Here is a 14,327-nt window from a genome sequence, read left to right on the forward strand (position 1 = left end):
TTCATATGCGACTATGTGGACCAGATTGTGCAACTCTGTGGCCATGCATGTGCCAACTAGAACTACTATGTGTTCAATTACAACTACTGTGGATGCAGCTTCAAAAAACTGGGTTTGAAAAAATTGCACCATGCAGTACTAAACTTGCACAAAGCAGTACTGAAGTTGCACAATATAGCGTCAAAGTTGGCATCAAAAAAGTTTCGTCCAAACATACTCATGAGGGATCTAGTTTCAAAGATCTCGTCGCAAAAAATTTAATAGTGAAGACGGATCGCGCGCGTTTTGAAAGATATGACTTTTTAAAAATTCGGAAAACCAAAATAATTGTACGTGTTTTAAATTGAACTAACCAGTGTGAACACATTAAATACTGATAACGATATGCACTAACAGACAAAAGTACAACTCATGCATGGTAAAAAAAGTCCGGCCGCTCGTTTTCTCCGATTAGCGCGCGGCCACTTTTTAGATTTTCGGTTATTTATAACCACTAACATTTACCGGAGGTGCGTATATAGATACAATCATACAAACAGTAGGAAGTAGAAAAAGGCAGAAGTATTCCGGAGTGACACCGCACGGGGAGCCGTGCCCTGAGAACCGGAAGCCCGAAACGTGTCAGGCAGACGCCCCTACGCGGCCTCGACACGTCACACATCCCCAAGTACCACCACTACCAACCACGGCCCCAGCCGAGCCGCGCCGAGCCGCGCGCCGCCCGATACCGGCTGGGCTTGTCGGGGTCCAACACGTGTACCCGCTGTCCGACACGTGGCCGGCCTCCATGCGCTCGTAGTCCCATCCAACTAGCTCCCCCCTGTTCCCGTCTCCAAACAATTTCGGTTTAATGGAGGGAGCAGTCTAACAACGAAGGAGATTAGAGCGACACGCAGGCCTCCTTCTCTTCTCCTCTCTCCTCTCCTCTCCGTTCCCATCCTCCACCCCCCCCCCCCCCCCCCCCCCCCCCCCCCCCCCCCCCCCCCCCCCTCTCCCGCTCGCTCGAGGATCCCACGCGCGTCGGAGGGATCTGATTGCCGCCGATTCTACTGGCTCTGCTTGCCCGGCGCTCGTCGATTGTTTGTTCCTCCCTGGGCGCTGTGATGTTCTTCCCTCTGGGTTTGGAGACCGAGAATTGCCCCGCGCGGGACGGATTCGCGGCAATGGCGAGGCGTTCCTGAGAATTTGGCCGTCCTTGGAGCTTCGGGGCAGGAGGGATTGGCGTGTGCTTCGCGGCGGGGAATTGCTTGCTCTCTCTCTGCCGGACGGACATGGCGTCGAGGGACTTCTTGGGCAGGTTCGGCGGGGAGAAGGGGGCGGCGTCGGACAAGGCGGGGGGCGGCGCCGGCGAGGCGGACGAGGTGGTCGAGCTCAGCCTCGGCCTGTCCCTGGGCGGCTGCTTCGGCGCCAACTCCGGCCGGGACGCCAAGAAGCCGCGGCTGGTGCGCTCCTCCTCCCTCGCCGCCATGTGCTCGCTCCCGGGCACCAGCGACGACCTCGCCGCCGCGACGCCCCCGCCGGCGCCGCTGATGCGCACCAGCTCGCTCCCCACCGAGACCGAGGAGGAGCGGTGGCGCCGGCGCGAGATGCAGAGCCTCAAGCGCCTCCAGGCCAAGCGCAAGCGCCTCGAGCGCCGCACCTCCATGAACTCCGGCAAGTCCGGCGGCAGCAGCAGCCGGGACGACGCCCAGGAGCCGCTCTACCCCAGCGCGTTCCAGCTCCGCCGCTCCGTCGTCGACCAGGGGAACCCCTCCTCAAGCATGCCCGAGCAAGGTATGCACATGCTTTCACCAACTATTCGCTACAATCAGCTTGCAATTCCCACTGTTCTATTGCGCTTCCTTGCTCGAATTATTCATCCAGCTGCCTGTTAAGCTCTCGGCGATCCATGCAGGTCGGTGTCATGCCGAGCTCACCGTAGTTCTTTCGGTAGGAGATACATGGGCAGAGGGGGGATCTAAAAAGTCGAGTGTTCTTTGCCATGGATCTTGCTTTGGTATTGTGATTTACCGGGATCGATTCGTTAGAACGCTAGCTCAGCCGATGCTTTTCTTTTTCGCCAAATTCGTTAGAAATGGGGAATTCTTTTCTGCACAACCTGATGATGCTTCCACGTACGCATGGGATTTGTTGTGTTCTTTTCGGGGCGTTTGTTTTGGGTGATGTCATTTCTGGGATTATTTCGAGCCGTGCTGTTGCTCCTAGGGTCTGGAGAGATGCCTTCTACGGCATGTTTCTAAGCAGCTTCTAAGCTTTTAGTCACTACTAGTCAGTAGTTACGTAGCGTCAGAGTCTGATTATTGAGGCTAATCACTATCCGAGCAGCTGCTAAACATATATGATTTGAATTGTCTACCTGAAAAACTGGAAAGCACTGACGATTAGTAAACGGAAAAGAGCACATTGGGATATGAATCTTTATTGACATGTTGGAATATGAAAATGTGACATCTCCTCCTCCTCTGCATTGGTGCAGGTAGCGGTGATGGCGCTGAGGCGAAGAGCACATCGAGCATGGAGATATCTTCCGATAATAATAACAATGCCAGCAACCAGAACAAATCCCTCCCGCCGCCGGCACCATCTCCGGCGGCCGGGAAGCTGCCGAACGGCATCGTCAAGGAGCAACCGCCGTTGCGGACCCTCCGGTCGCTGACGATGCGCACGACGAGCACCGGCGACCTGCGGAAGAGCATGATGGAGGACATGCCGATGGTCTCGTCCAAGGTGGACGGCCCCAACGGCAAGAAGATCGACGGCTTCCTGTACAAGTACAGGAAAGGGGAGGAGGTGAGGATAGTGTGCGTTTGCCACGGCAACTTCCTCACGCCGGCGGAGTTCGTGAAGCACGCCGGCGGCGGCGACGTCACGAACCCGCTCAGGCACATCGTCGTCAACCCCTCGCCGTCGGTCTTCTTGTAATGCCGCCGGAATGTACCTAGGGGGAGAGACGCTCTTTTCCTCTCTTTCCTTTTTTACTCTGAATTTTTAGCTATCATTACAGTGTATTATGTTTAGCGCCCTGCCCTTTCCATTGAGTTGAGAGGGGTGCAGGGCCTGCCTGAGGTGTTTACTGTAAGTTAAGGGAGTGAACTAATTTGAGAGAATTATCAGCTTCACAGTGTCCACAATGGATATGCTGCTTCAGTCGATGCGCGTGGCCTCGCACTAACTGTAAATGTGTAAGGTTTAGGAGAAGTCGATTTTGCCATGTTCAGTTACCGCTTACTCTGAACGCGTATCAACTCCAACGCCATCCGGTTTCACATATTCGGAAGCTATTGCGCTTTGGAGATCCCGGCCAAGTTGGGTATAACTGGTTGGTAACGAAGAGTTTAAATGAATATGTTGTGGTTTGCAAGGAACAAAAATGTACAGTACTGTAGAAATCTCCAATATTTCTCTATTCAATGACTTCTTTTCAAGAGCTTGGACCTAGATCCACCCACAGTTCCTCTCTTTCTCCTCTTCATTTAGACCATGACGATGGCCATGAGAAGGAGGCACCAATGAGAATTGTGGTGATTCATATGTCGGTTCCTTCCTACTTGAACCATTGCATGGCTTGGATTCGTTCGCCTATGCTCCCTTCCCCCCTTCCTCATGTCTTCACAAACAAACTCCTTGTAATCTACTGCGTTTTGGGGATCTCGACCAAATTGGTATAGCTGGTAAATGGTAATGAAGAGTTTCCATGTATTTATGTTGTGCTTTGCAAGGAAAAAATGCACAATAGTAGCAATCTGTCATTTGCTTTGTGCTCTCTCTTCTTCCTTATGCTCCTCTGTCGCTTCCTTCCCTTTCTTGTCCTCGACCGTAGAGGGGCAGAGTGGGTTTTCTCCTTGGGGGACTAATGTGTTTGCGAGTATACACAAGAAGTAAGTTTCTCAGGAGTTAAGAGAAGTATGCTGGAGTGATAGAGGATATTATTATTCATGTGGGAGATGACCCTTAAAATTGAATCGAAGAGCAATTGTTTCATTGAGTCGTAAGAGGAACAATTGACTGTTGCGAGAAGAATAAAGTCAGTGAATACATAGTTGTTTTCTAGTTTCATTTTTCTCTATTTAGTCAGAAGGCAAACTGTACTATTAGGAGGGTGGGATCCAAATGCAGTTGAGGTTTAGGTCTTCGATGTGTGTTCAATCATAAAACTATTTCTCCGAGTGAAGACAAGAGAAATCTCTTCATGCAGAGCAATTTTTCTCCGAGTATGAGACAAAGTTCTTCGGGACTTAGAGAAAAAAATCACAAACCGTTGAATCGGCTAGACTTGTTCCTAAAGTAAGTTATTGCGTGAGTTTGAAATCCATCCATAATGCCACATGTCGATTGGCCATTAGGTGGCACGTGTCCCTATTGGTCATTTCACACCTCGGGATTGCTCCAAAATAAATAGCCGCCCACCCCATCCTGCAACAGTTGGTTGCGTTGTTTGATTTGACAAGAGTTTGTCTGAGCAACCCACTCTACGAGAAAATTGAGCAAATCCTAGAGAGAAAACCCTAGAGCCAAAAATATGTGAAGTGATTGAACATTGTGAATAACTAGATTGAAAAGAAGCTTGTGCCTATTACTCTTTTGGAGTGCACATCCACTAGACGGTTAGGCATCGGTCCGAGCAACCAAGAGTCATTGTGGTTTTCCAAGGACAAGTCTGTGAAAGTTTGGAGATTGCCTTGAAGAATCTACCGAGAGTAAATCAATCTGAGTTTGAGGAACTTCAGGTCAAGGATGATAGGATGGATAGAGATTTTCTCTCGTGTTGAATCATAAGTCCATCCAACCAGAAGTAGCACTTTGGTAGAAGTGTGAACTGGTCGAACAAATCACTTGTCACCATCGAGCACCACTGATTTTGTCTCTACTTGCATTACTTTTAGTATTTTTCCTCTCTTTGTATTATCCTCTGCCCCGAGTTTCCCCTCGGTGCTCAGTTCTTCGCAACTTATATGCATTCATCTCTGTGAGGTTCATCATGTTTACTCTAGAGTTATATCTTGCAGCTCCCGTATGCTTGTATGTTAGCTAGTTGTCATTTTACTCTAGTAAAATATGTCTCTATCATCACTACTGATAGTTTTATCTCTGCAGTTCTGCCTAGTTGTAACACCCTCGATGCGACTATAGCTCCCACGTGTCGAGGCGTGACTTAGAGACATAATCCCATTGAAGGCATATGTCACAAGTTAGGCAATCTTCACAACATCCCATGTAATATAAATAATAAAGGGAAGATAACATAGTTGGCTTACACTCGCCACGTCAATCAAGTACATAAATAACATTACATCATCCAAACACTCATGGCCCGACTACGGCGCCAAAATAAAAGATAACCCAACATGCGACAACGGTCCCGTTCACCCCCAACTGGGCACCACTACTGATCATCGGGAAAGGAAACATAGTAACGTTGAGAGTCTTCGTCGAACTCCCACTTGAGCTCGTACGCGTCTGCTGGAGCGAAATCATCAGGCCCTGCATCTGGTGTAATAGTAATCTGTGAGCCACAGGGACTCAGTAATCTCACACCCTCGCGATCAAGACTATTTAAGCTTATAGGTAAGGCAAGGTAAAATATGAGTGGAGCTGCAGCAAGCGACTAGCAAATATGGTGGCTAACTTATTCGCAAAAGAGAGCGAGAAGAGGAGGCAAAGCGCGAGCGAGAAACTAGAGAACCACCCGCGCAAACATTACTCCAACACCGTGTCCACTTCCCGGACTCCGCCGAGAAGAGGCCGTCACGGTAACACACTCAGTTGATTCATTTTAATTAACTTAAGGTTCAAGTTATCTACAACCGGACATTAACAAATTCCCATCTGCCCATAACCGCGGGCACGGCTTTCGAAAGTTCAAATCCATGCAGGGGAGTCCCAACTTAGCCCATGACAAGCTCTCACGGTCAACGAAGGAATAGACCTCCTCCCAAGACGTTCCGATCAGACTCGGTATCTCGGTAATTCAAGACACTTCGACAGGTTAAAACAAGACCAGCAACACCGCCCGAATGTGCCGACAAATCCCGATAGGAGCTGCACATATCTCTTTTCTCAGGGCACACTCAGATTGTCCTAGGTACGGGTAGGCCAGCCCAGAGTTGCCCCTGGTGGCCACCGGTAGCTGACAGGTGGACCAACACTCAGAGGAGCACTGGCCCGGGGGGGTTAAAATAATGATGACCCTTGAGTCTGCAGAACCCAAGGGAAAGAAAAGCCTAGGTGGCGAATGGTAAAACCAATGTTGGGCATTGCTGGAAAAGCTTTAATCAAGGCGAACTATCAAGTGGTTCCCATTATAACCCAACCGCGTAAGGAACGCAAAATCCGGAAACATAACACCGATATGACGGAAACTAGGGCGGCAAGAGTGGAACAAAACACTAGGCGAGAGGCCGAGCCTTCCACCCTTTACCAAGTATATAGATGCATTAAGATAACATAGCAATATAATGATATCCCAACAAGTAAATAAAAGATGTTCCAACAAGGAACGGCCTCCAATCTTCACCTGCAACTAGCAACGCTATAAGAGGGGCTGAGCAAAGCGGTAACATAGCCAATCAACGGTTTGCTAGGACATGGTGGGTTAGAGGTTTGACATGGCAATTTGGGAGGCTTGCAAGCAAGTGGTAGGCATCGTAGCATTGGCATAGCAAAAGAGCGAGCAAACTAGCATAGCAAAGATAGTGGTGATTTCGAGGGTATGATCATCTTGCCTGCAGAGTTGTCAGAGTTGACTGGATCCTCGAAAGCAAACTCAACGGGCTCCTCGTTAGCGAACTCGTCTCCCGGCTCTACCCAAACAAGACAAACAAGCAACAAGGACACAATCAACCACGTGCAAGGATCAAGCGATATGATGCAATGATGATATGCTATGCGGGAAGCGATGCGGGATGCAAAATGTAAGATATGACAGGAAATGCATGAACCTGGCCTCAACTTGGAAAACCAAGTGTGCCACTAGAAAGATGAGATGAAATCGCTTGAAAACGTTATAAAGAACGCCGGAATCGGAGTTACGGTTTGGAAATGGCAAGCGATTCAAAAATGACATTGGTCTGGGATTTACAGCAAGTAGGCATCTAAATGCAATGAAATGAACATGCTACAGCACCCAAACATGACAACAAAATACATGGCAGGGATGCATACAAGATGCTTAACAAAAGTCTAGCACTGAGCTACGGCCAATTCATCCATTAACAGGTTCAAACAAGCATGACAATAATGCATATGGCAAACAGATCTCAGACTTAGTGAAATTAACACTTGTCTGGAATTTCAGATCAGGTAACACACTTCGGAGCAACAAAACTACATGCTACAGGATATGAACATGGCAAAATAAAGCATGGCATGGAGCTACTCAAAGAGCTTAACAAAAGTCCCTTAGTGATCTTGAGCCAAAAGGAATCAGAAAATACAATTGCAAGCATGTGAACATAGCAAAAACATAATCAGTTTTCACACAGTGAAAAACTGACACATGCTGAAATATAACTCAAGTAGTCATGTTTACGAGCTCGATGCACTCACTACGGTGCAAGTCATGGCAAGACAAGCATACACCCATTAAGAACACACAAAATACAAGCTAGACATGGCAAGAACAAAAGCATAGCATGCACGGATCAACTACAACATCATCGGCAAAATTGCAAACAAGTTGACAATCTGCCCAGATTCACAAAGTAGCAAAAGTAGAGCTCGATTGACTCAAGCTAGGGTGCTCCATAATTGCAAACAAAGGTATGGATGGATAGAGCACTACAATATTAACAAAACATCCTTACTGATCATCCTCAAAAGAGGCACGGATCACTAGGAAACAACATGAACATATGGCAATACGAGATAAACAGATCAAGGACTTAGTGGAATTGCTAAGTCCCTGAAAACAGAATTACTAATTGCACCACTTTGCAAGCTTGCACTAGTCACCACACACATCCTAAAAATACATGGGTTTCACCTCTGGAGAGATGACAAAACCCTTAACAAAACACATGTAGAGCATCAGGGCATAGCATGCACACAATAATCATGGCAAAAATGACAAAAACCTAAATGGAGGAGCAGATCTGACAATTAACTCAAGTAGCCCTCTTCTAACAGCATTTCGGGCATCAAGATGAACTCAAATGAAAATGATGCAATGAAATGAAATGATGTACTCTCTGAGATGAAAATTTTGATATGCTATATGCATGAATCAGAGCTACGGATGCAAAGTTACAGCCTGACAAACATGTGCATATGGATCTGGAATTTCGGGACTTAGACGAATTTCACCTAGGGTTTCACTGTTCATAGATCTGGATCGGGCGAAGGTCACTGTAGCACGGCGGCGCGGATCACGAGGATGACCGGGGTTCTTCGCCGGAGTTGAGGGAGAGGCCGGAGGGGTCGCCGGGGTGGAGATCCGGCGAGGAGGAGGGCCGTGCGGGGCGGCGCAGGGACCGGCCGGCGAGCTCGGGCGGCGGCTTGCCGGGCGGCGGGCGGCGGAGCTGCGGCGCTCGTCGCCGGCGTGGAGAGGTGGCGGCGTGCGGCGGCTCATCGGCGGGGAGGCGGCTCGGCCGCGGAGAAGAGGAGGCGTGCGGCGGTGCGGCGATGGGCTCTGCGGGGGCCGGCTACGGGCCCGTGCGGGCCGCGGCGGCGGCGGTGGCCGGATGCCATGTGGCGGACAGAGACAGGCCGGGCGGCGGAGCGGACGCATCCGGCCGGGGCGGACGTGTCCGGCCGGCGCGGATATGGGATTTAGGGTTTCGGGGAGAGGGGGATCCGGAATTTCGGAGGAGGGGCTAGTTTTATAGGTAGAGGGAGCTAGGAGAGTCCAAATGAGGTGCGGTTTTCGGCCACGCGATCATGATCGAACGCTCTAGATGATGGAGCAGAGTTAGGTGGGTTTTGGGCCAAATTGGGGGGGGGTGTTGGGCTGCAACACACACGAGGCCTTTTCGGTCCCTCGGTTGACCGTTGGAGTATCAAACGAAGTCCAAATGATACGAAACTTGACAGGCGGTCTACGGTAGTAAACCAAGGCCGCTTGGCAAGTCTCGGTCCAATCCGGAAATGTTTAATCCCCACACACGAAAGAAAGCTAGAAATGACCACCGGAGGAGAACGAAGCGCCGGAATGCAAAACGGACAACGGGGAAAATGCTCAAATGCATGAGACGAACACGTATGCAAATGCAATGCACATGATGACATGATATGAGATGCATGACAACGATAACAACACATGGAGACAAAGACCCGAACTCGAGAAAATAAATTAACTTAACGCCGGAGACGGCAAGAGTTGGAGTACAAATTGGGAAAGTTACATCCGGGGTGTTACACTAGTTTCCTCACCAAGTCTGTTAATACTGTAATTTAATCTCTGCATTGTTTCTGCCTTACAGTAATTATTCCGTTGTGCTTCCTCGAGAGAATTCATTTCTTCTGAATATTTTTAAAAATCTCCTACTCATCCCCCCTCGAGTCGATTTCTGGCCCTACAGTAAGCTTATAGTAGGATCAGATATCGACCAGAAGGGGGGTTGAATGGGAGATTCAACAAATACATTGAAAAAACAAGTTTTCAGAAGTAAAACAGTGTATGGAGAACAACTACCGAACATAATAGAGAGTAGGCAAAAACTGGACAGGGAGATAACTTAGAGAAACAACTAGAAAAATAGAGGTAAATCTAAGTAGTTGTACACACGAGGGTAAAGATAACATAGGCATCAAAATGACTAAGTTCTCATAAATGTCTCCGCAGCATTCATAGAGAAAACACCACAGAAAGTTCGCCCGAGTGCGCCCGCGGCCCATGCGTGATGGACCCCTGAGGAAATCGGCGTGGTGTGGAGCACCTAGGAAGATCGGGCGATGGGGAGAGTGTTAGGTAGGCATCGGCACGATACGCACATGGATCGGACGACGGGGAGGGCATTCGCTAGTGAGGATCCTCTAGGAGACGGGTACTCCAACATCCTTTATAAGGATAATATCTAGTCATGACTTGAGCTACTTTGGCGTCTCGCAGTTATGTATTCACTACTACATGTCCAAATAACACGCGCTGGCCAAAAGTGTTTGTCATTAACGCGCTAGCACCTCGCGAGTGTCACCTGATCAGTGGTGATTTTATCATCACAGACCATGCGACTGGTAAGTGGTAGTTTTGAAGAGGGCGGCTAAAAAAATTTGTGTTGACATAAGACAATTTGGGGCAACACTGCTAGCACTGCAACCCCAAGATGTACTACACCACAAAGTTATATACACATGCACAATATGTAAGCACATCCTGCAAAATTGCATTACATTTCATACATACATTGTCATATGTCCAAATATCTAGGGACATATTCAACAAGGTGCGCTAAGATAATTTGATATTTGGGAAGAAGAGCACTGACGACAATCCAATGGGGTGAAGAGTTTGCCATCGCAGAATCAACACCGACGTCGCAAGGGGAGTATATAAGTGCCAACAAATTTGACGCTACATATTTTTACCTTGCAATGAGTCTTTGAACCCACTAGAAAAGACTCTTAACTTCTCCCATTCAAGATCCTGAGATCAAACAATACTCCCTTCTTTTTCTATAGCGCACTTAAAACACAACATCGTCACTGTTGTGTCATTTTAGGTGCACTGCACAAATCCCTCTTTAACACTTTTACAAAAGAGTGATTTTGTGCAGTACACCAATAGGTCACAACGACAATTATGTGTACCCATCCTCTGTTCATCTAGAATAAACAACATATTAATTTTCTAAATTAATATCATACATATATAAACATTGCTAAGTTAATAACCAACGAACAATAACATGCATACACATGGTGGAATTAACATGCATACACATGGTGTCAGATGAATATACGCACGTATAAAAGAAGAATGAAATATAGTCCCTCCGTTACTTTTAAAATCAAATTGGATCAAAACTTTGAGTAGAAGTTGCTACAACATGGATCTTAAACGTGACATACTACTATAATAAAATATCCTAACATATAGTATTGTAGAAATCTCATAACACATAGCACATAATTAGATCAAAACTTTGAGTATAACACTTACTTAGATCTTCAACTATGATTGATAGAAATGAAGGGAGCTCACCACTGTGTCCACCGCCGCGGCTGAAGATGTTGGCACCTACGTCGGGAATGCAATCGCACTAACTGGCGCAGTCAACCCCTGTCACTGCAGCGTCACCGACGACGCGACACACAACCCGAGGGTAGCGTGAGTCGTGGGTGGAGCGGCATTGGCCCATCTGGATGGAGAGGAGGGGGTAGATGGAGCACTAGGACAGCGGGAAACGATGCGGTAGGGTGGGCGGCAGTCGGTTAACTCATGATAGGTTAAGTGTGTGAGTAGCTATGTTGTCATAAAGTCAACGGGGCTTCATCACTAACCGGTCGTCTTAGATGGTTGGTCAGTGATAATGTCCCAACAGTGACTGATTGCCAGATAAAACCAGAGAGAGAAAGGCAATTTGATGGTAAGATAAAAACCCATAATTTTTTTGACTAAAATCAATCATACCAAACTTTTACTGTGATAAAAAAAAACTCTTCACAAGCAATTTTTTTGTTTCCTTGCTGCTTTTGTTCACTTTTCTTGCTAATATATTAACAAAAAGTAAGCAATGAAAATGCAAAGTAACATTTTTTTTCTCAAGATGGAGGGGGGGGGGGGGTTATAGAAATCTTCCACGTCTTATGCCAATATATCTAGACCGTTGGGTTTCTTCTTTTTCATCGGAGTTTTAAGATAGTGGACCGTTCAGGGCGGGGGATGTTGAGACTCAAACTGTTGGTTGATGTCCTTTTTTTCTACTTCCTCCGTTTCAAAATAAAGTCGCTAATTTAGTACAACTTCCGGTATCAACACGTAGTCTGCCCACATGTAGCTTCATCTATGAAATCTTGTTGTTCGTGCTTGCAAAAAAAACTTGTATTTTATAAAAATCAACTTGCAATCCACTTTATAGTTACACAAATAAGATAAGTAGTACTTTTTCCATTTCAAAATATAGTGCGCCCGCGCTTCCTGAGGTCCAACTTTAACCATAAATTTAATCAACGAGACCAACTGCGATGGAAGAAAAAAATTATATAATTGAAAACTTCTTTCGAATACGAATTCACTGATATAATTTTTGCTCCCGCCGCAATCGGTCTTGATAGTTAAATTTACGGTCAAAGTTGAAGCACGTAGATAGAGGAAGCACTACATTGTGAAATGGAGGAAGTATCAACCAACATGCACATCTTGATGTACTAAACACACCCCTAGCATTTTTGTCACATCTGGACTCGCCCTAGTTCAGATTTAGGTTTTTTACGTATCTTTCTCTTCGGCGCAACTAACACGCGCGACGTGCCATCTCAACCATCGTTTTTTGATCGACCTACCATCTCAACATTGGCTGCTGCAAAGCGCCCAATCTCAAGCCATTTCCTCGACACTGTCGTGTCCTATATTCCTACGCCAAAAGTGGACGCATCAGCCTTACAAGACACCATTGCCTAATGGGTGTGCCTTCAGTGATTGTCGACCAGAGCCGGACCCGGACGCATGACGACCCGTCCATCCGGTTACCAGACGAAGCGTCGACAGGTCGAGACGGCGGGGCGACGGCATCCCGCATCCATTAGGGGTGTGTTTGGTTGTCCGCATTAGGCACAACCTAGCCCACGCGAGAAGAAAGTGACCCGTTTGGTTAGCTGTTTTTACTATGCGGCCCGCATCGCACAGAACTTAAAACACGTCTAGGCCAGGCTCAAGTGAAACGTCTGAATCGGCAGTAGCTCGCGAGTCTGGCTCGTGCGAGGCAGGGGAGGGCGACGCGCTTCTCTCCTCGCGCGAGCAGGGGAGATGGCGCGAGCTTGCCCGCGTCGCCGAAAAATTGGCGGGAGGATTTCGGCTCACCTCCCGCCAAGTCCACCCCTATTTAGCCCATCCCTCACCGCCCCAACTCCCGCCATCATTCTTCCTCCGTTCGAGCTTTCCCGCCGACGCGCATCGGCACCGACGAGCAGGTAAGCGGCGCATCTTCATCGGCCGGCGGTCCACGGCGTCGGCGCTCCTTCACCGGCCGGCGTTGATCTTCCACGACCGCCCCCCTCGTCCTCAAGCTACAACCATGGCCTCTGTGAGTTCAATCCCCTTTCTCTCTGTTCCTTCTAGCTAGATCTGAGCTGCAGCAAGGGTTTGGTCTGGATGCATGGTTGATTAGTGGTCTGATCTGTGAGCTGATATGGTTGATTGCTATGCTACGGTTGCAATTTGTGGTAGGGCTAGATGTTCAAGCATGTGGTAGGCTAGATTAGTAGTAGAGTTTGAAGTTGAACCTTGTGCTTGTGTGGAATCATGCTTAGATCTGTGATTTGTAGCTATTGGTTGTCCATTTGTAGCATGCTGTTTGTTGTAGTTGTATGTTCCTGCTCATAGATTATCCGGTCTGCTTGGTAGGGTAGCGATGAAGCATGTGCTTACTATGATAGTGATGAACCATGTACATGTATGCTTCCGCTTTCATGGATTGTCCGGTATGTTGTGTGCTATGCTTACTGTCAATGCATGCTACGATTGTAGGACATGACCACGCAGACACAAGATCTTAGTCAGACCCTTGTCTTGTCCGACAGCCAGTTTGCTCCATTGTTTGTCGAGGACTCGCAGCCTAAGTCCCAGATGGCACCTGATTCAGAGGTGTTCGCCTATGATTCCCTCTATGTGCCAGTAGTGCTCGTTGAGCCAACTACTGCTGCTGTTGCTGCCACTGCACTCAAGCTAGCAGCAGCAAAGGCAAAGAAGGATGGTAGGTCGAATAACATGAAGTGGCAGCCGTTCATGTCCATGTTCGTGCTGAACAAGATGTGTGAGCTCATCTCTAGTGAAGTTAGGACTGACAAGGGCTTCAAGGAGGTGCACTTGAACACCGTTGCGAAGCAGGTGTTCGAGTTCTGTGGGCAAGAGGTGTCTGCCACCCAGGTGTACAACCATCTGAGGAAGTGGAGAAGTCGATGGATCCAAGTGTCCAGGCTGAGAGTGTTGGGGAACGTAGCAATAATTCAAAAAATTTCCTACGTGTCACCAAGATCAATCTATGGAGAGACCAGCAAGGAGGGGAAGGAGAGTGCATCTACATACCCTTGTAGATCGCTAAGCGGAAGCGTTCAAGAGAACGGGGTTGATGGAGTCGTACTCGTCGTGATCCAAATCACCGGAGATCCTAGTGCCGAACGGACGGCACCTCCGCGTTCAACACACGTACAGCCCGGCGATGTCTCCCACGCCT

General features: G+C 48.0%; 1 protein-coding gene across 1 annotated transcript; it reads left to right on the forward strand.

Moving 5' to 3' along the window:
* Window positions 1–880: 880 nt before the first annotated feature.
* Window positions 881–3,147, forward strand: LOC125536264 (ninja-family protein 1). The gene is made up of 2 exons (XM_048699458.1): window positions 881–1,773; window positions 2,477–3,147. The coding sequence occupies exons 1-2, from the start codon at window positions 1,272–1,274 to the stop codon at window positions 2,920–2,922; spliced, it is 948 nt and encodes a 315-aa protein (XP_048555415.1). The 5' UTR covers window positions 881–1,271; the 3' UTR covers window positions 2,923–3,147.
* The last annotated feature ends 11,180 nt before the right edge of the window (window positions 3,148–14,327 follow it).

Source organism: Triticum urartu, chromosome 2 (assembly GCF_003073215.2).
Source record: "Triticum urartu cultivar G1812 chromosome 2, Tu2.1, whole genome shotgun sequence".
NCBI classification, from domain to species: Eukaryota; Viridiplantae; Streptophyta; class Magnoliopsida; order Poales; family Poaceae; genus Triticum; species Triticum urartu.

What these genes read in the sequence shown, in the direction of transcription:
- LOC125536264 (XM_048699458.1), top strand. Translation starts at nt 1,272, where the DNA reads ATGGCGTCGAGGGACTTCTTGGGCAGGTTCGGCGGGGAGAAGGGGGCG. An exon ending in CTCAAGCATGCCCGAGCAAG is followed by an intron (nt 1,774 to 2,476) that starts GTATGCACATGC and finishes GCATTGGTGCAG; the next exon opens with GTAGCGGTGATGGCGCTGAG.